Consider the following 20682-nt stretch of genomic DNA (forward strand, 5'->3'; position numbering starts at 1 on the left):
CGCCAGGATGCAATGAGCCGGATGAAAGAGCTGGTCAATCGGGATCTCGACCGCGAAAGGATTCTCGTAGAATGATCGATTCAGATAATCCTTGCTGGTTCGGATTCGGTCCATCTCCGGGTATCGGCGTCGGAACCATTCTTGGTAGCGCATCTCGGTTTCGTCGACCAGCTCTGGTGGGATCATGGACTGATCGTCGAGCCGGACAAACCATTCCGTGTTGGCATTGATATTACTACTTCGAGCAGTAGTGGTGGCGATCCAGTCGGAAAATGTCTGCCATGGTTGCGTGAATTGGAGCTGGTTTCGAAATCCCTCGCTACCGCTCGTGTTCCAATGCATCCATAAAGTTGCGGATTGGTCGTCACGGCCATTTTTATCCATGTAGAACATGGCAGTAATGAGAACTAGGAAAAGGACAAGAAGAAAGATGAATAGGCACAAAAAAAGAGAACTGTGAATCCGTAGGCGAAGAACTCTTCCCTTGGATCGGTCTATGTAAGTTTCCTTGTTGTCTTCTAGCGCACATCGGTCGAGAAAAGAAATCGACACAGATTCCGCCGTTTTGCCACGAAGATTCAAAATAGATACCAGATAGCTTCTTCCTGCATTGTTTTCCCTGACTTCTTCGTCTCTTTTCTCCTGGTCGGTGTCAGCAAACAGGAAACAGGTGGTTAATTCCTTTTCCTGTTGGAAAAACTGCAGAGCATGCGATAGAGCCTCTTCCAACGTCCATGGAGAGGTTTCGGTGACCGGAGACTGCCAAAGGATGAAGGTGTTATTTCCATCCACCTGAAGAAGAGTTTTGTGACTGCTGCTGCCTCTGTTGTTGGTGGTTATCGCATTTAATAGCAGCAGGTCAGCCAAGTCTGTAGGGCCCCGTGGTATTTCTGGTAGAGAGGAGGAAATGACATAGAAATGTGACCGGCTTGGAATATTTTGCTCTTCTTCATATTCAGTGTGAGGTATTTTAAAGATATTCATTTTTTTCTTCACACTGCGGGAGCTTCGTGTGGGATATGAATGTCAGAAGAAGGTTTTCAGAGAAGAACTCGACTCATGCAGCGGAATTCTGGTAAGATAACACAGAGATACATAGATCAATCTCCAAATTCGATTTCTCCGCGCAAGGATGTAATACCGATTGAGAAGTAGTGTTTGTTCTTTCTTGAGAGATGAGTCGACGCTCCAGTCTCAGGTCCCTTTCCAATTCGGTTCAGTTCAGCACTAAGAGACCTTATTCGAGCAATGAGTCTGTCAAACAGCAATAGCAGGAAAGGCGTCAAAGCCCGTACTTGTGACAACCAACAATGGCGACTTTGTTTCAATCAGGATATCTGGGCGATGGATGAGAGCTGAGGGAAGGGTAACTACCAGGGATATGTACCAATAGTCTTCAGGGGCGCCGTTCAATCTGAAATTTGTACTGAAATACAGAAATGGCATGTTCGGCGAAGACCGTTGTCTTTTTGGCGCAGCAAGCGTGTTCTGACCCTTGTAGTGGAGTCACTGAGACCCTCCTGCCTGACAGCAACTCTTGGTGGCCTTGTATATGCATATGGAAACAATAATTCTCGAAGCCCAAAGCCACGGTTACATCGCGTAAAATAATTCAAGACAATACCGCTGGAGGACGCCTAACATTAAGTCCAGGTACTAACGACTGAGGCAGTGCAGTCTCATTCAGGATGAAAATGATGATATGGCATGCGCAGGACGTACATACACTAGGGCGTTGACCACGGAAGGCCTATCCGGTCCTATCGTATACGATATGGAAAGCGATATGTTGGTTCAACATTGGACTTATGTTGGAAGGGCCTAATAGTGCCGGGTTTCAAGTTATCTGCTATACAGGCCTGTATTATCCTACTAATATGCCCCGGCAGTGATAAAGTGATACTAAACGGTAGCGTTTAAACTAATTAGAAGCATAACATTAGTTTGTTATTATGAACTCCTTTGACAAACTTGTCATTTTGGTGGGTCTGCCAGGGAGAAGTGGGACCTAACAACTCGTCAAAAGTTTGTCCATCGGGTATACAATCTGTCATCAATCAATATCTGTGGATAATTTAGTCAATGAATCAAAGAGAATTACCCGTAGACTTACCGGAAGACCAACCAGAAGGACGGGGTAGATATGTACTGTACAGTACATACCTTACGTGTTGGTTAAAAGGCCACACAACGAACGTACAGCCGTTCTTTGACCTGGGCGCTAAGCTAATTGAATCGGCATCGTCTTTATCAACTACCATTATAAACCCGGCTATCAGCTGTGCTCAGCCGCTAATTTCAGCCCGCAAGGACGTTGGCATGCAGGTGTTGGGTATAATGAGTCACACAGAAGCGGACAGTTTTACAGTTCAGATACCATCTGTACTCCGTATAGCTAGGAAACACATGGGTATACATACCGTCTCTGGACATGAGGGGTTTGTCTCCGAGAGGTGGGGTTCAGTTAGATGTTAACCCTTAACCCAAAACCCTAAGTACCACCATTTGCGATCGGGATCAATCTCTCCTGATTAGGAATAGTCAGTTGCTAAATTAGATTAAAGTGCGGTGTGGAGTAGATTACCCTACTCTGTACTCATCGCTTAACTTTGGCCAGTAACGCACTAGAATTTAGTCGATTTTAGTCTGTTGTGCTAAAACCAGACGAAAATTACCGAGTATTTCATACATGGGTACCGTAGATGCAACGAGCCAGATTTGGGATTAAACCGAATGCCAAAAATGCTCAATGAACTGCACTGTGAGTCTGGTCTGCTATCTCTCTCGCTTGTCATGTGTATTAGACGCTTTTGAAAGGGAATCCAAATCCAGACAAGTATATGTATCAAAAAAAAAAAGAGAGAGCGAGAGAGAGAAATTTCGGACGCGGCAGGAACTTTAGCTATTCAGACCTCCACATTCGTGTTCAGGGAAATCCCAGAAACAGTTCCAGATCCCGGCTGCAAAAATATCTCTCCGCAATGTTTGATGTGATTCTCCGTATCGGACCTGGGCTCGACAATCTTCCCATTAAATCGGGTCCGGAACTGCTTTCTCCAGTAGAAAATACAATGGATCTTATGCCACTGCTCATTCATGTGAACTCGAGCATCCGGATCGTCGCCCATGGCGGCGACAGTGTTGGAATCGACCTCGATCGTACGAAGCGAATCTGCATAATACACCCACGACCCGTTGGGCCCATTGCCTGCGGTGTTGAATTCGGCGGTGAGCTCATCGTCTCGACAATGCTCCGGCAGCCAGGCCATGGCTAGGGAGTCAAATTTGCACCCGCGCGATATTGCTTCAGCCACTGAATCTCCGCAGTCGCATCCCTCGGGGATACTGTGATATGCGAGGCCAAGGCCAGGCACAATTGCCAACCGTTGAATAATGCTCACAAGTCCCCAGGCAGCGAGGGAGAATAACACAATGTCCTTGATCACTCGAAGAGAGAGCCACTTTTGGCGGGAAGGTTGGGAGTAGTCAGTACGTTTGCGACGCTTGGTCATCAGGCTCGAACTTTCAATCTGCTCTTCTTCGTCGGAGATTGCTTCGTCGACTCTTCGATTTCGCGCTTGTTAGTCTTCCTTGTATAAGGCATTTATGTATGAATTCCTTACCGGTGGTATTCTATCGCCATATTCACTTGATTGGCCTTTTTCTTCTTCTTTTGAACCCGTGAGAAGTGGACGGTGAAGGGGAAAATTAAAATTAATGGGACTTTGGCAGCACTTTTGACTGGGACATAAGGCAACAAAACAATCATGTCTATCCTTGTAGACTCGTCAAGGAAGAGCACGACAGAATGGACTAGAAGCGAAACCAACACGATATCGCTTACCAACTTATCACATGCCAAACATTTAGCATTTGAATCACCGGGAATCTCCGGAAGAAAAAATAAATTGAGTCGTTCCAACAGAGACATAACAATACGCTAGCTGAGAAGTTGGTGACGCCAGAAAGACCAACGTACTGTAAGATGCGATGCATTGTGCACGGACTGCAACATACGGTATGTATGTACATGATCTAAATTAGGCCTGATGGCAGTAATACTGCATGACATAGGATATTCTGATACACTTATCGCGTTGTCTTCGAACTCCATTTGAGCTACAGGACGTACTGTTCAACTTGTCAACTTCAACGTCATCCCGTCCGGTTGACTGCTCTAAACCTTCAAACTCCAGAAGCTCCTTGGTAGAATATCATCGACACCACTACTTTTCAAATTCTCATTCATTCTTCTTGATCATACTAGTCTTCCATGGCTCCGAACCCAGCATATACCCGGCTGCCTCCTTCCAGCCTTGAGTGTCCTTTGGACTCGATTCCCGAGAAACTCGAAGAAGAGACTTTCGAGAGGACAAGGCCAATGAGTAGAACTGTGACCGTGGCCTACTATATTTTGACGTTGGTTTGCGGCATCCTCATCGGAATCGCTATCTCGACTGCCTCACGGCCGCTCGTCGGATCCATATCGAAGGCCCTCGAGAAAATACAAGCACCGCCGATACAAGAAGTAATTCATGTCAATCCCGGGTTCGTCATCAGCCCGGAGACCGGGGAAGCCAAATGCGGCAACAATTGGAGAGAGGCGAAACGGCTGGGATGTCATTTTGACGTGATGGCGTCGCGATGGTATTCGGACAGCTGCTTCAACGGCGAGGTCTTGGACCAGATGTTGAAAGAGGTCGACTTTGAATGGTATGCGGATCCGCAGCACACCCAGAAGGTTCCGAAAGAGGTCGCCCTCTCTGGAGAGTTTGATGAGCTCTATCCCCTTCACGACTATCACATCATGCATTGCCTCTATCTATGGCGAAGACTGCACTCGGCCCTTATCGAACACCGTCACTTGGACGACGATGTCTACAGTTACGGACATACGCTGCATTGCACGCGATTGATTATGAATTGGCATAAGAAGAAGAATACCACCACGATTGCGACCTCTGGCATCCCATTCTGTCGGAATGATCCTTTATGAGAGGGAGCGAGATCAGAATTCTGGGGGCTTCCCTCACGTTGAGATTGTATTGGAAGGCATTAAATTGGCAAAGATCCAAAATGGTGTTGAAACTGCACTGCGATGTTCCATCATGTTTCTTTGCTGTCCCGTGTCTCAGGATCTTACGACTTCGGGGCGAATCCAAAGCTCAATCGTTACCTTAGGCTACGTGGAAACGTCCTCGTGCGCCAGAGTATAGTGTTTTTCGCTGTTCCATGATTTCGTCAAATTAAAGGAAAAAAAAAGTACATTAGTGTCATCTCATGGATTTAGACTCTGGCATATGTACTTATTTTACTTCAGTCTCGTTCCCAGAATAATCTGTTGGCCAGAGGAGACATGGACACATGGCTATACGGAATATACAACCTCAGTACGTATGTAATTTTTCGCCTCTTAGCGCAACGCGACTGAAAAAAAAAATAAATCGACTAAACTTTAGTGCGTTACTGGCTAAAGTTAGGCGACCTTGAATAATGTATTAATATTAGTTTTAATCTAATCTGAACTTTAATCTATTCATGTGACAGCTGAACATAAGTTACACTAGGTATCTTTAGACATATTGCACTAGTAGGCGGCCAGCCGGATGGCGTAATAATCACAGCAACGCATTTTACATCAAAGTTTACCATTGTTGGAAACTTTCGAAGATGCCATTGGCGGGATAGTTGTATATAAAAAGCAGCAGTTGTATACAACAGTTAGGTATGTAGGCATACTTTGAGCAAGCCCTGATAAAGTGCCAAACGCCGCTCGATCATTGGACTCATGGCCATTAGCTAGCTAGCTAGACAGCAAAGGACCCAACATCTGTTATTTCCGGGATATTCTGTGTCTCCATCGTGGTATGTATGTACGTACAAAGAGATTCTGCCCCCATGGCCGAGGCGCAAGGCGTGCAGGCATGACCCCCCATGACTGTGCTCTCGCAACCAACGGAATTCTCGGGGCGAGACATTTCATATAGTAGCGTCTACTTGGCTCTTGTTTACGCTGTTGTTCAAAGAAATTAATTGTTATGTTAAGTTGGAATGCTGAAATTTCCACCGTATGGCGTATGTGCTTTGTCCTGTGTACTCGGTGCTTAGGCCCTGTAAGGACGTGAATGCAATCAGAGATTGTTATCAACTGGGGCCAGGTTTTTTTTTCTTTTCAATTAATCTATCTTACGCCTTAGCAAAGAGCAGGGATACCCCTCAGACTGCTAATGGTAATGTAGCATCGAAACCTTGCTTGCGATTTGGTGCATTAATAGCTGAATGTGAGACAGCAAGGCAGGAAGAAGCCTACATAACTGGCCGGAATATCATTACCAACAGACAGGAATATAGTTCACGAACAAACGTCAGATGTTGGTTAAGGTAGACTTCGTAGGCCCTACTTTGCATAGCTCCATGCGAGATCGTTTTGATTTCCTGGTTTTGTTTGTCCGTCTTAGCCCGCCGCCTAGTATATATCTCTGTTCAGTATATACATACGTAGTTGGCTTCCTCGGATCTTATATCTATCATACCGCCCTTCAATATCTCCTCCTAATTGTTTCTTCTCATTCAATAAGTCCATTTTTGAATCGTCAGCCACTTTGAAAATACAATCGCTTCATTTTTTCCCTCCCAAGCCTCATCCTAAATTCGCTACAATGAAGTACCTCAACGCCCTCGTTATAGTGGCGGCCCTGGTCTCTCAGACCACGGCATTGGCAATCTCTCGCCGGAGCGTGGCTGCTGGCCCAGTGGCCGAGGAGGTTGTGCCCACCTACGACAAGCGCAGCGTGGCAGCTGGTCCAGTTGCTGAAGAAGTTGTGCCCACCTACGACAAGCGCAGCGTGGCAGCTGGTCCAGTTGCTGAAGAAGTTGTGCCTACCTACGATAAACGCAGCGTGGCTGCTGGCCCAGTGGCCGAAGAAGTTGTGCCTACCTACGACAGAAAGTGAAATGGTGTGTCGTTATTGTTTCATATGACTGAGATTGATCGTGTGATTGCAGGCTAATTTCAATAGAGATATCTGTCAGCTTTCCAAAGGAAATCTAGAATGATTCGGTGGAAACGGGGAGAGAAGCGGTCGAGGGAAGCTCAGGGTACACAGTTCTTTAAGAAGGAGAGGTAGTAGTAGGGAGAGAAGAAAGAAAGCCATGGAAGGACTTTTGACTTTTTTTCAGTCTTTGAGTGTGATGTTAGTTACATAAGTCATCATTATTGACAAGTCATATGAATGTAAGAATTAATGATGACAGCTTGCTTGAGCTTCAATAATTTATTATTGCCTCTTTTCATGCTATTGTGCAATTGCTGAGATGAAGGGACTTGGTAAAAAAGAGAGCTATATTCAGTAAGTCCTTATTTCCCTGCTAATGTGTTGGAAAATATTGAAATATTTTTTTTTAATGAAGGAAGAGCAAAGGAGAAACGGTTAGTATAAGAATTTGTCTGAAAATTCTACATTAGGTCAGTATGAGAAAATCAAGGGCTGATAGATATGTGCAATCAAATAACTATGGATACTCTAACAAGTTTTAGTTAACAGGTTCTCGGGCAGTGTATTGGTCATCCATTTAATGGGATGCGGTCAAAACTTGTTGAATGAGAATGGCAAATTTGTAAGAAATCACTAGATAGAAGAAGGAAGACTTTATCACCATCGATTCTTCTGTGTCAGACTGTGTGGTCGTTGTTCTCATCCTCCTTCTCTTCTGGAGGACGAAGAGGGTCAAAAGATATAGGAAGAAGCTTATCGCTCAGATCCCAAATCGCCCTTTTATTCGCCCATTCTGTCAATGCATCGAAATCGACGCAGGAATGCGTCTGGCCCCAGCCTGTGCTTCTGGCCCATGCCCCCGTCTCTCCTTCCAGGGTCGTATCGGCAGAGCAAAGAATGCTCTGACGGAGATACTCGACACAGTGCGCCCTGTGCTCAACCTTTTGGTCCTCCAAGACAGCCCATTCCTCGCGGGAGGTGCCTAGGGCTGTCATTAAAATAGACTAAATAAGCCCAACGAGCTTAGTAGATCACATCCAAGACCCCGCAGATTTAGCGGAGGAAACGGGCGTGGCTCTCTTACCAGACAATGCAATTGATGATAGACGGACATGATATACCCTTCATAATGATCGCCTTCTTCAAGAACATCCTTCATCTGGAATGGCGGATGGAGGACTTCGAAGTCTTCATTTTCGCTGACACGCACGTAGCCTCTGCCCGCTATACCCATTATCAATACATCATGTAAAAGAAAGCAAAGAAAAGACTGCAGTCTCTTGTAGCCACTTACTCGGGAAAAGTTGCTGCCAGTTTCTATGGATCTCCTTCATTCTTGTCGCGTTGCGCATCATTTCAGTGTCATGGTACGTGATCTCGGGACCAAAGCCAGCGGTGTTTCCAAAAACTACTTTTTTCCGTGGAACTGAAAAAGAAAACGAAATCAGCTGAGAATATATATTATTAAGGACATTCGAGAATGAACTAACGGGTTGGGCCGTATGTGACATTCTTAAAATCTGGTGTTCGCCGATTCATCGCACCAGATATCAACATTGCTATGATGATTATGATTAGACCAGCTTCGAAAAGAAGACGCAGATCCAGATATTTTCGAAGTGGCGTTCGTGGTTTCCGTAACTCCAGCTTTGCTAGGAACTCTGTGGACTCGGAGGAGGATTGTGCATCATCGTAGGGATGCTCATGCCATTTCTCAGACTCGTGTCGCTCCATATTTTTGATCAAAGAATAAGAGGGAAACATCCAAGTGGAAAACAAAAAAGAAAAGGAGCAAGGAAAGGAAAAGTTTGAAGGGTGTGCTTGTCAAATTCTAGGTAATGGATGGGTGGTTAGCTGGTATATTGAAAAAGTAAAAGACATGGGCATCAGGAGGTCCCCAAGAGACTTCGAGCAAATGGGCTTTTTGTTGGTTTACTGCCCTCTGCACAATGTACCGTACAGTACATACATTAATAGTAGTGTTGGTCCGCCTCTCAAATATGTCATCAGCTTTGATGCGGGTAGCCGCAGGAGGCCCAAAGGTATTACCAACGGCGTACTGAGTAGTGCTGTTCGAAGATACAGCGGTATTATTACTAGTGAGTTCTCTACTAACTAGCAGCTGCAGCGGACATTCAGGCAAGCAATGTTAGTGCGGTCTGTGAAGAGCAGATGTGGTGATAAGCCCTGTCATCTCATCACAGCCACTAGCAAATCGCGGCATTCTGCCGAACCATAGATAGATTAAAATAACACGGCAAGATAAGACTATTCTGCTGTGTAACCAACATATCGCCATCGCATCATTAGCTGACCCATCCACTGTGGTCTTTGTTCTCCTCAGTGGTATGGAACGAGTGAAAACCACTCTACGAAACGCAACTAGGCTCTTGAAGGTCCTGATAATCTTGTTTGATTGGTGGTAAATATGCTACCTAGGTTCTGGAAGTCATGTCATGGAAGATGTTCTAGTTCATAACTACATAGCAGGGATCTGGTAAGTTAGGCAACTTCCCGACGGGACCAACACCCACCAGTCAGTTTTTTCTTTTTCTTGTTCTTCTTACAGAAACTAAAGCAATTAGAATCTTACATCCAAGTACGGCCAGAAGAAGTGGGCCTTCGATCAGATACCCTTGTCAATATCGAGACTCGTGTCCGCAACAACCGCTAACTATCCAGCTGGGACTCTAGATTGAGGTACACGCGGGGCGATATCACCCACTGACGAAACTCTCCCTAAATATTATCAACAGAACCAGGAATCTGAATTGATTGTGGAGCCTCCAAAAAGCCGCCACTCGAGAAGGTACAGTACGTCTTCTCACGTGAGATACTAAAATAGACCATACTTGGTCTCTCCATGTGACATCTGGAGGCTATAGCATTGAATAAGCAGTAGTAATCACAGATTTGGATTGGTCTCTCATGGACAAGAGTCACTGTACTTGTCTATGACGATAAATCTCGCAGAAGATTGAATTTTCAATCTGCAGCCCAGGATGACCCAAGAACGAAACAAGTTCAATGCGGAAGTTGATGACGAGAGCATCTGGTCACCATTACAAATCGCCGCGTCACAGGGAGACCTCGACCTGGTCTCAGAGCTGCTGGAAAGAAATACCGATCCTAATGAGCCCCCTACGGGGTACTATGGGCAAACGGCCTTGCAAGCCGCTGCCGCTGCCGGTCATATTCATATTGTTGATAGGCTTCTATTAGCAGGTGCCGAAGTTGATGCACCTGGAGGCAACAATGGGGGACGAACGGCACTGGCATTAGCTGCTGGAGCAGGTCATCTTGAAGTCGTGGACAGGCTAATTGCAGCGGGAGCGGATATCAATCATCCAGCACATCGCTACATGGGGAGAACAGCTTTGCAGGCTGCAGCGGAGGGAGGGCATGTCACCATTGTGAGACGACTTCTGGACAAAGGGGCCGACATCAATCGCGCCCCCAGCACATAATAATGGGAGAACAGCGCTACAAGCTGCTGCGGCCAGGGGAGAGATTGTACTTGTGGATCTATTGCTTTCTAAGGGTGCTCAGGTGAATACTCCATTAATGCGGTATAAAGGTCTGACCGCACTGCAAGCAGCTGCATTGGGCGGCCATATGGAAGTGGTCGAGAGGCTTTTGGCGGCTGGTGCCGATGTCAATGCAGAGGGATGTTATTATAATGGATGCACCGCCTTATATGCGGCTGCCGAGGGGGGACATCCTGAGATTGTGGCAAGACTACTGGATGCCGGTGCTGATATTGACATGACCTCGGGTAACAAACACTGGACACCATTTCAGGTCGCCGTATGGAGAGGACACCACGAGGTTGCCGCGGTCTTAAGGAGACATCAATCGGAAAAGGAGCATTCGAAAGTAATTCGAGGTCAAAGCTCATTGGAAACGGCACCGCAAATGAGATTGTATTGACAAGGTCCGCCAATTCCGAAAACAGGATCGAGTGAAGGATTATCTCACCTAATTTTATGCAGAAGTCTAGGATCCGGCCATTTTCGACTGTCTTTTTTTGTTGTGTGTGTGTGTGTGTGTGTGTGTTAAAGACTGCAATCGACTTCTCTTGCCCTGGCTTAAACAACAGTGGTGAAGCGACATAAAATCGAGAGTTATATATATCTCTCTCCCTGGTTGCAAGCGATGGACAGTCCATCCTCTTTCTCATTTCTATATATTTTGGACAGTGAAAAAAAAAGGCAGATCATACAATACACTCTGATGTACATAAAAATAAGCGTGAAAAGATAGACAGCGAGAGCTTTTTATGCTTAGTTATGATTTCAACCAGTTGGCCCCCTGTTTTGTATGTACATGTAGAATACATACATTCGTTTGCTTTGTCTCATTTCCGCTAACACCCTCTACAGGTTTCTTCTGATGGCTAGACAGATCTCCGTATCCCTCGGTCGATGTCGTTTTTTCAGTGCAAGTTCTGATCTCATCGTGACGTTTTGGATGCTTCGTGTATATGAAGTACTTCTCCAGTTTTTCTTTTTTTCAGTTTTTCTCAACACTATTTTCATCTAAATATATATAATCGATAATGAAGTTCACTCATCTTGGTCGAAGTCATCGAAACTCCATGTTCTGAACCAATTAAAGCTCTGTTTAAGTAATCCAATACCATTTATATCAATAGATACTTACTGGCCAGAAGAAGGAGAAACTTTACCTACCAACATACATGTATAGTACATTAGATACCAGACAGAAGACAACACTTAGGCCTTCGGCATCACAAGTCTGCCTTCTGGCTCTCACCAGTCGGTAAGAATGAATTGTGTGTGTTAAAACAACTATCTACTTAAGAGTTCCTGCTCATACAATCATATTTGCTCGGAAAATATACAATGTCAGCCATCTCGAATACATTCTGTATTATAGCTCTCATCCACTGGTGCCCGAGACTAACTACAACATGGATGGTGAACATGTCTGAAGTCTCAGCATGGCTGTCGAACATCGTCATACGCGAGGCACAGCTTCGACATGGCTCGTCTCGATATCTGTCCCTTCCTTTGCATGCTTCGCAGCAAGACCCACGTCATCGACACCCGAGAAGTCGGCCACACCGAAGAGTTCGTCCATACGCTCGAGCGAGATCTGCAAACAACACAACGGTCAGTCATCCATACTATCCATTCCTTACTGCATTAAAAGGCCACATAACAACTGTACGCAAGAATACAGAACGAGGTTCAGAAGGGTCCACTTACGCCTTTTGTCTCGGGCACAAAGAACGCTGCAATCGCCATAGCAAAGCAAAACGAGCCATAGATAAAGTACGTGCCATACCCGGTTGACCCGCCTACCGTGACCAGCATGACAGGCGTCACGCGCGCGACAACGAGGTTGAACAGCCATTGTGTCGCCGCGGCCAGGGAGACATTGTACCCGCGCAGCCTGTTTGTGGGGATTTCGCTGACGTAGATCCAGCATACTGGGCCCCAGCCAAACTGGAAAGCAGCAGCAAAAATGTAGACCATGACGAGAGCGACATAACCAGCTGGGGAGATGGGGGCTTTGCCTTGGGCGGATCGAAGCGGACGTAGAAACCGAGGTAAAACATGCAGAACCACATGAGGAAGCCGGTCCACACGAATGACCACTTCCGTCCGAGGGTGTCAGCAAGGAAGGTGATGAAGATGGCGCACGAGCACATCTTCACGATGCCGTACACGCCGGTGGCTAGGAGGCTGTTGGCGTTGCCGGTCACGCCGAGGTCAGTGAAGATCTTGGGAGCGTAGTAGTTGACAGCATTTGTCTGCATGGAGAAGACGTGGTCAGCCTAACTATGGTGTTGCTGGGACAGAGACTGGATCTGCTTGACTTACCCCCGTCCATTGCTGACAGAGCATAAGTCCAATCGACATAAGGGCTCGCTTTCTGTTCCCTGGAATCAACCAGCATTCCTTCTGCATTGCCCAAAAGCCAGTTCCATGAATCGAGCGACGTTCCTCCTCGAGCTGAGTCCTCAACTCGAGCAACTCTTGCTGCACGTATGGATGCTGCACAGGGAGATGGCGTACACTGGATAGGACTCTCGACGCCCCATCCCAATCGTCCTTGCTAGCGAGCCATCTTGGCGATTCGGGGCAGAGCAGGATGCTGAAGAAAATGAGGGCCGGGGGGAGCGACTGCATGGCGAGCGGTACCATCCACGAGCCGTGGCCCTAATACATGGACAGGGGTCAGCATCGTCCGGCGACACAAGTTAGAAAGCAACACTGAGCTCTAACCTTGATATGAAGCAGCGAGCCATAATCAATGAAGAAGGCAATCATAGCGCCCATCGTCTCGAAGAGTTGATAGAGACCAATTAGAAGGCCTCTGATCCCACGAGGAGAATTTTCTGAGACGTACGTTGGGGCAAGCATTGTGGCGCCCCCAAGCCCAAGGCCTTCGACAAATCTAATGTTGATAACCGGATCAAAGTCAGCTTTCCTTTCTGTATCCCTTGACGCCCCTTCCTCAGGTTCCTATGCGCAGTGGAAGGTGTGAGGTGACGTACCTTCCAATGTAGAAGCAAGAAAGATGTCCATATGCGAAGGCTTGGAGAAGTCCCCCGATAAATGCGAATATGGACACAATAAGCAAGCCTGGCTTTCGTCCGAGCTTATCGGCAAAGGGGTTGGCGAGCAAAGCACCAGCAAAGGCCCCGGCTTGCATGACAGTGACGAGATTCGCAGAAAGGTTAGCTTGGGCAACCGCGTCGAGTCCATCTAGGCCGAACTCTCTGCGTAATGTTTAGGTCGATGCGCAAGCAGAATTTCGCACGCTGAGGCTTACTTCTTGAAGTCGGGCAGCGTCAGGACCCCCCCAATAATACCCGTGTCCATGCCGAACAAGGTGCCACCAAAACAAGCCTGCATACTTAAATCAGTCTTTCAAGGTCAAGCTGATGGAAGTTTCCAAGAATCGCTTCAAATGGACTACTGACCGCAGCGGCGAGCGCAAATACCCTCCAGTTATAGACTTCTGGAGGGTCCAGCGCGATGGCATCATTTCGCACAACTCGGCGCAGGAACGCGTAGCCACTCATGACCACTCACGACTCACGATTTTGATAGAGAGAACGAGATGATGGCAGCAGGGCAGGAAGAACCCTGGACAACGGAACGAATACGAGAACTTCGTCAGCAGGTTCTGGAAATGTGAAAGAAGAGAAGAGCCGACCGTATATAATAATAAAGCACGGACCTCAATAAAGCAGATGCAAAAGCTTACAACGCATGCCTACATGCCGAGTAGCTACTCAGCAATTTGTAATTGGTTTGCGCCGCTGCTACAGAACATCCACACAATGTTACTGGTTCCGGGAAGATGCGTGGGCATACAACAGTCCAGACCTTGCCGACCGGCTGTTTAGCCTAAAGAGGAGTTGATACTTATTGGCGATAGCAAGCCATACAACACATCAGCGGCCGTTCATCGGGGAGGACGAACTAGCGGCAGAAATTCCATACCCCGGACATGCAGAATCCACCCCCACAAAACCCCCACGGCACCCCCACGAAACCCCGCATTTAGACCCCAACAAGGAGGACGCCCCGTCGATTTAGCCAAATAACAAGCCAAGCTTTTCAAATCCAGCAAATCAGGGCGACAATCAAATAAACCTCCCCACGCCAACTCTTTCTCGGTATCCTGGGCTTGATATGACATTTGACGTCAGCTATCTATTTAACCTTTAACCATCAAACCTTTATGTTTCTCTGCTTGGTCTCCAGCATCATGCTGAAACATCGCTACTACTGGAGCTCCTTCTAGAAGAGATAACGAAGGAACGAACCAATAAAATTATCAGCATTAGCCACACAGGCAATCGAGTCGACAGAGTTATTCTTTTTACTCCATTCTCTTAGAGCAATTTAGTACTAACTCCAGGAGCTTTACTGGCTAGTTCCAACACATGACCATGCCCGACCCTTGTATGACGAAGCTGTCGATTTTCACTTAACACTATTTGACTATCTATCTACACAGTTTATTCCTCGTGGAATCCATACTCTTTCCACTTCTTCAGCACTTGGTCCTTCACGTCAGCCGGGTACGAGCCCTCGAAGTTGTTCGGCACCCATGATCTCTTTCCCTCAAACTCAGATGACAGCAAGAGATTCACTACGCTCCTTCCACCTTTTCCAGGGTCCGGAACCTGCTGCTTGCTCGCCCTCGTCATGTAGGGTAGCATAGGGATACCGATTGTATCTCCAAACACGTACTCATCGGCGCCGGGCCGGTACTGCGTTGCGACTGCCCACAGGAGCTGGTGCGCGTCCGTGATATCAACATCGTCCCCAACGAGGAAGACCTTTGGCACCTCCCAACCGGCATGCGTCTTGAAGATGATATCACCCGCGCGGCGGCATAGCTCCTCCGCTGTGATGTTCATCTGGGCGAGTTTCTTGATGTCGACGCTCACGACGATCCAGCAGCTCTGCGCCTCGAACGGCATCCACACAAAGTCGGCAGGAAAACCGGCCTCTCGCAGCGTTGCTAGCAGCTCCGCCGAAATAGCTGAGCCCCAGACAGTGTGCGTCTCATCCGCAGCCTGGCCAGCGACACAGATGGGCACCACTGGGTTGTCGCGGTATGTCACGCAGTCGACCTGGAACAACGGCTCGGGCACGGGCTGGTCGTGGAACATGTAACCATGGTATTTACCCATGGGACCCTCTGGCACCTTCTTCGAGGTACTGATGCGGCCCTCAATGACCATCTCGGCATGTGCCGGCACAAGGAGATCGTTGGTCTCGCACTTGACGACTTCCATCGGGCTGCCGCAGAGAGCCCCAATGTAGTCGTCTTCTGAGACTCCTGCAGGCAACGGCATGCCTCCCACGAACGCAGCAGCTGGAGGGCCTCCCAGGACGAGTGCCCACGGGGTATCATGTGCTCCCGAGTCTGCCCACATCTTGTGAACTTGCGCAATGTGTTGTCCAGGCATGACGGGAGCCGTCAGGGAGCGAGGTTCGCCGGCGACTTGCATGGTGCGGGAGATCGACCACGACGTCCAGGCCTTATCTGGCGACTGCAGGATGTGGAAGCCGTATGTTGCAAGGTAGTTCCCCCCATCGTTGGCATGCAGAGGGGGAATAGGCCACTTGCTCAAATCGACCTGGTCTCCTCGCAGAATGTTCTGCTTGCAAGCTGCTTCTGACGCGGAGACCGTCACTGGTGGCAGTGGCTTCGCGTTTCTGGTCTCGATCAGCTTCTCAACGATCTCCCGCGCGGTACTGGTAACTGGAAGCCCCAGCTGGAGCGCCATTCTGCCATAGCGCTCCTTTTTGCTCTTGCGCAAGCCAACTGGGGCACCAAGGATCTTGAACAGCCCGCTCTTAGGATCCGCGCCAGAGACGTGATGGAAAAGCGGTGCTGGCGAGAGCGTTTCGTACACTCGACGGGTCACGGCAGCGACCTCTAGGTGTGGGGAGACGGGCTCCTTGATGTCGACCAGATCGCCTTGCTCGCGCAGTGCAGAGAGCAAGGAGCGGAAGTTTAGATGGGGTGCTTGGTTTGCCTTGCTGATTTGCGCTGTTGAGATACGGTGCTCGGAGCGTAGGGCTCTTCGATAGTTTCGACATTACGTTCAGCATACTGAAGTCCTCCAGAGAGAAAAGACGAGAGTGATATTCAATTAAATTCTACCAGTCGAAGGAGTCTATGAAAGGAAAATGTTCCAGAAGCTTGGAGTAATGTCACTGGGATTATGCCAACGTCTACAAACAGCACATATATACTTGTGCGCACCTAGGATATGTCATTTCGATGCAGACCCGGGTAGCTCGGCACAGTCTTCAGCATATCACCCTCCATGTCTCTAATAGAGGAGATCTCACGAGATTCGGAAAACGGGCAGCCAGAATGGTCGGTACGAAACACTTCGCATACAATCTCGGGACAAATTCCGGTCCTCTCCACCGAGAATCTTGAGAACTGTAGAAACAGCTCTCGATAATGAGTAGGATTATGGCACATGCCAGAGTTATGTCATTGATACGTAGGCCCATTAACTATCTTGCGATGTTGCATGATGTTTCGAGGACGGGGTGAGTTCTGTCGGGGGAAATCGGGAAGCCGCCGTCGGAACGCTCCCGACAACCCGATATCACGTTCATCCCATGTATATTCCTGTCCAGCTGGTTCCAATAATGCTGCTCAGGATTGGTAACACGCTACGATAGAGCCTAGTGCTCTCCTATTCATGCCTTCCGGAAGATACGGACGGAATCTCTGCTGCTGGTTGTTGGATTAACTACGATATCAGGACTGTGGCGAGAACCGTAGAAAAACAAAAGGACACTGCCTTGAATGAAACATGTTTGTACATGGCCATAACTGTCCCATATTCCACCAATCAGAATGTTTTGAGTAGTCACGGTAGGGATAGGGATGAGTGCCATGGTATGGAAGGGTAGATGCCACGAGAAAAGATATTAATAACAACTACCGGATTGTTTACTCTTATTACCCCGAAGAGGGGGGTTATAATAAGCGCCTCATTCTACAAACATGTAAAGTAGAGTATGAAAACAAGCAACTTTACGATGAGTTTTGGACAAGGCGAGGATATCCAAGAACATTTGGTTTGCTCGTTGAGCTGATCAAGGTCTTGTTTCCAAACCTGCTTGGTTTTTGACATGTTAATCCCAAACAATCGCCATGTTGTAGGTCAGGGTTTGATGCTACAAAATTCGTTTATTTCTCCCTGATGGAAAGGTAGCAATGCTTTTCAGTGATGTAATCTATGTCTATCCCTACCACTTCCAGCATTAATATTAATTACGGTGCATTGCCCTGGCCTCAAGGGATCCATATAAAGGCCTTTAATTTAAGCATATTGGCAGAAAGTACATCCTTCTTATCGGGCGCAAAATCAAGCATGCGACACATACTGTAGGCACTCGGCTCCAAACCCGACGGTAAGACCGGCATTGAGCTCGGCCTGGCGAGGTTTGCATAGTGATGGATGAATGCCGCTATCCGACCTTGACGCCAGGCTGAATAGTTCCCAAAATGGAGGTATTTGTCCAATGCGATAACTACATATCTTAGGTGTGCTTGTCGGTCTTGATGTTTCTGTCCCAGTAGAAAACACCAGAACGGCCAAAGAAGAATGTTCACCCATTGTAGCCGCCTGTCACAAGCAGCAAGCACCTTCGTTTCCAGTTCAGTTCGGTCAAACCACGCCATATCAACTGCGAAAACATTCACCCAACTTTGTTTATCATGGCTTCGTGTCCATCAAAGATTGTCCACCGCCCATCGCGCTACTTTCCACAATGCCCGCCATTACTCCTCGGACACGAGCACAACTGCTGCCTCTCTTAATCCCTCGAAAGGTCAATTCTGTCCCTCAAGCGGCCTTCGCTACAACCGCCTCATCATTGGCATGACAGGAGCGACAGGAGCCATCTAGGGCATCACTGCACTCCTATTCCTGCGCCGCCTGAGCGTCGAAACACACCTCATCATGTCCAAATGGGCACAAGCGACAATCAAATACGAAACATCCTACTCAATTCCTGATGTCGCCGGTCTTGCGACTGGTCGCACCTGGTCAATAAGCGACATGGCCGCGCCCATGAGCAGCGGGTCCTGGAAGTGCGATGGGATGCTAATCGCACCCTGCAGCGTGAAGACCCTGGCTGCTATCCGGGCCGGATACGCTGAGGACTTAATCTCTCGCTCAGCGGACGTGTGTATCAAGGAACGGAGACCGCTTGTGTTGGTAGTTCGGGAGACGCCGCTGAGCGCAATTCATTTGAAATATGCTGGCATTGTCAAAGTTGGGCGTAATTATTTTCCCCGCCGTACCGGCCTTCTATGCCCGGCCGAAAGGGTTGGACGACGTTGTGAACCACAGCGTGGCAAGGATAATGGACTGTTTTGGGATTGACCCGGAAGGATTGATGCCAGAGGAGGGGAGGTGGCACGGATTTCGGAAATAGTCGTTACTTCTTCTCTCTCATTTTATTTAACTGCATAGAGAATACCTGTATGTGAGAGTTTTGCTAAACAGTAATAATGAGACCATGTCATAATGACCGTGATTGTATATAAATATATATAATTATCCGTCTGCACACCTTCGATAGATTTCCCAAACCCTCCATTATAGTTTCAACATGGGCCTTAGGGCTGGCAATATATATATATATCGACGACTGATTATTTTATTAATGTATCGAGCCTTCATCTCATTTTCTTGTTCTAAAATGACTACAAATGCTGTGATCGAGCTCTGGATACGCTTCCTACGCTGCTGTTTGCCAATTTCTCCTGTGACTGTCCCTCCAATTTCCCATCTGATTCTGTCAATATTCGAGCCTGCGTCGAAGACCACCCTGATGCCACGCCTTCTAATCCCAATGCGTTGACAAGTCTCTGCCATGATACAATCCCCCTCTTTGCATGTTCCTCCGGCGTGCGACTATCCGGATTAGCCAACGTCCGTGAAAAAAGCTCCAGGGACACCCATCCATTCCTGAACCCTACATCATTGAAAAAGGCTCGAGCGATATCGACCACGGGGAGATATCCGCCACGGTCCTCCTCGAAGGCAAACAACCGGGCATTGCGTGACCAGCTCATTCGGCTCGGCTGGCCGGGGACATGGAATTCATGACCCTCGATGAGTGGCGACGACAATCGCTCTCCATCAACGACTTGTACAAAGAAAATCTTCTTCGGGTCGACGATATGACCGAGTCGTGCGATCGATACCGTCAGATCGGCGTCTGCATTGGGGTTTTTCCCATCTGGCGAAGTTGGATCTGCGTATATGCGGCCAGCGATGTTGAATGTATCGAGGCAAATGCCAAAATTAGGCCGATCAACCCGGCACACGACGTCCCAGCACGCCTCCCAGGTGTCGATATGGTTGCCCCACGCGAGTGACTCGTATGCGAATCGAAAAGGGGGCGACTCTTTCAAACCAAGGTCCGCAATCTCGCGCAGATCACTCACGATCACATCGATATTGCCCGTCGTCCTGGGAAGACCGGTCTCCGGATCGGGCGGGAGGAAATTGGATGGAACCTGAATGAGATCCGTCCGCAGTCGTCGCGCAATTTTGAACCATAGTGGCAGTCGTTCCGATACTTGACGGGCATGCTCATCGCGGTCAAGAAGGCCTTCATAGAACAAGAATGGTTGCAGACAGACTACCTCAAGACGGAGGGACTCGCACAGTTGTTGGACTTGAGACGCTGCTTCGAGGATGCTGATCTGGTTGGACCGGGCAAAAATCTTTATGTCCTCGAAGAATATTTCGATCCCTTCAAAGCCGTATTGAGATGCTTGTCGTAGCTTTCCTGGCAGGTCGTGAACTCCTGGTCGTCCCAGGGACATGGATGCAATAGCTGGTCGGAGTGGCATGATTCCATAGACAGTTCTAGATCATGAAACTTGGTAACTGAAAATATATATTGTTCGTCAAAGTCAGTAAGTCTTGGAGGCGTTCTCAAATTTATTGATATCACGATAGGAACGCGACTAAGGATATACAATCGATGACTTACAACGATAGTTGCTTCGTGGTCGTTAAGACTGTGGCACCAATATATCTAACTGATCTAAGATATATACAAGAGCAGAGGTAAAGATACGATGACCATTTGTTCAGATCATAAGATAGCACCAGACAACATTTTCGATCAAACTGTACTAG

General features: G+C 47.8%; 10 protein-coding genes across 10 annotated transcripts; 4 read left to right on the forward strand and 6 right to left on the reverse strand.

Annotated features, from left to right (window-relative positions):
* Nucleotides 1-984, reverse strand: T310_6626 (uncharacterized protein; the record flags this gene model as incomplete). Its single annotated transcript, XM_013470537.1, has 2 exons — nt 1-407; nt 528-984. Coding segments are annotated over 2 exons (864 nt in total), but the record flags the coding sequence as incomplete, so codon positions are not given.
* Nucleotides 985-2906: 1922 nt separating this feature from the next.
* Nucleotides 2907-3769, reverse strand: T310_6627 (uncharacterized protein; the record flags this gene model as incomplete). The annotated part of the gene is made up of 2 exons (XM_013470538.1): nt 2907-3564; nt 3624-3769. 2 exons carry the CDS (start codon nt 3767-3769, stop codon nt 2907-2909), a joined length of 804 nt encoding a protein of 267 aa, XP_013325992.1.
* Nucleotides 3770-3985: 216 nt separating this feature from the next.
* On the forward strand, nt 3986-4996 carry T310_6628 (uncharacterized protein; the record flags this gene model as incomplete). The annotated part of the gene is made up of 3 exons (XM_013470539.1): nt 3986-4018; nt 4075-4206; nt 4268-4996. The coding sequence occupies 3 exons, from the start codon at nt 3986-3988 to the stop codon at nt 4994-4996; spliced, it is 894 nt and encodes a 297-aa protein (XP_013325993.1).
* Nucleotides 4997-6659: 1663 nt separating this feature from the next.
* Nucleotides 6660-6953, forward strand: T310_6629 (uncharacterized protein; the record flags this gene model as incomplete). The annotated part of the gene is made up of 1 exon (XM_013470540.1): nt 6660-6953. The coding sequence occupies one exon, from the start codon at nt 6660-6662 to the stop codon at nt 6951-6953; it is 294 nt and encodes a 97-aa protein (XP_013325994.1).
* Nucleotides 6954-7672: 719 nt separating this feature from the next.
* T310_6630 (uncharacterized protein) lies at nt 7673-8729 on the reverse strand (the record flags this gene model as incomplete). Its single annotated transcript, XM_013470541.1, has 4 exons — nt 7673-7999; nt 8080-8219; nt 8290-8421; nt 8486-8729. 4 exons carry the CDS (start codon nt 8727-8729, stop codon nt 7673-7675), a joined length of 843 nt encoding a protein of 280 aa, XP_013325995.1.
* Nucleotides 8730-9997: 1268 nt separating this feature from the next.
* T310_6631 (Ankyrin repeat-containing protein) lies at nt 9998-10925 on the forward strand (the record flags this gene model as incomplete). The annotated part of the gene is made up of 2 exons (XM_013470542.1): nt 9998-10408; nt 10545-10925. 2 exons carry the CDS (start codon nt 9998-10000, stop codon nt 10923-10925), a joined length of 792 nt encoding a protein of 263 aa, XP_013325996.1.
* A 357-nt stretch (nt 10926-11282) lies between these two features.
* T310_6632 (MFS quinate transporter) lies at nt 11283-13849 on the reverse strand (the record flags this gene model as incomplete). Its single annotated transcript, XM_013470543.1, has 10 exons — nt 11283-11306; nt 11337-11500; nt 11658-11682; nt 11982-12113; nt 12227-12466; nt 12514-12744; nt 12845-13183; nt 13250-13466; nt 13522-13746; nt 13800-13849. The coding sequence occupies 10 exons, from the start codon at nt 13847-13849 to the stop codon at nt 11283-11285; spliced, it is 1647 nt and encodes a 548-aa protein (XP_013325997.1).
* Nucleotides 13850-14997: 1148 nt separating this feature from the next.
* T310_6633 (Ferulic acid decarboxylase) lies at nt 14998-16606 on the reverse strand (the record flags this gene model as incomplete). Its single annotated transcript, XM_013470544.1, has 2 exons — nt 14998-16476; nt 16598-16606. 2 exons carry the CDS (start codon nt 16604-16606, stop codon nt 14998-15000), a joined length of 1488 nt encoding a protein of 495 aa, XP_013325998.1.
* A 1877-nt stretch (nt 16607-18483) lies between these two features.
* On the forward strand, nt 18484-18961 carry T310_6634 (uncharacterized protein; the record flags this gene model as incomplete). Its single annotated transcript, XM_013470545.1, has 2 exons — nt 18484-18708; nt 18800-18961. 2 exons carry the CDS (start codon nt 18484-18486, stop codon nt 18959-18961), a joined length of 387 nt encoding a protein of 128 aa, XP_013325999.1.
* A 271-nt stretch (nt 18962-19232) lies between these two features.
* On the reverse strand, nt 19233-20390 carry T310_6635 (3-dehydroshikimate dehydratase; the record flags this gene model as incomplete). Its single annotated transcript, XM_013470546.1, has 1 exon — nt 19233-20390. One exon carries the CDS (start codon nt 20388-20390, stop codon nt 19233-19235), a length of 1158 nt encoding a protein of 385 aa, XP_013326000.1.
* Between the last annotated feature and the right edge of the window lie 292 nt (nt 20391-20682).

Source organism: Rasamsonia emersonii, assembly GCF_000968595.1.
Source record: "Rasamsonia emersonii CBS 393.64 chromosome Unknown ctg1118621760431, whole genome shotgun sequence".
Classification (NCBI taxonomy): domain Eukaryota; kingdom Fungi; phylum Ascomycota; class Eurotiomycetes; order Eurotiales; family Trichocomaceae; genus Rasamsonia; species Rasamsonia emersonii.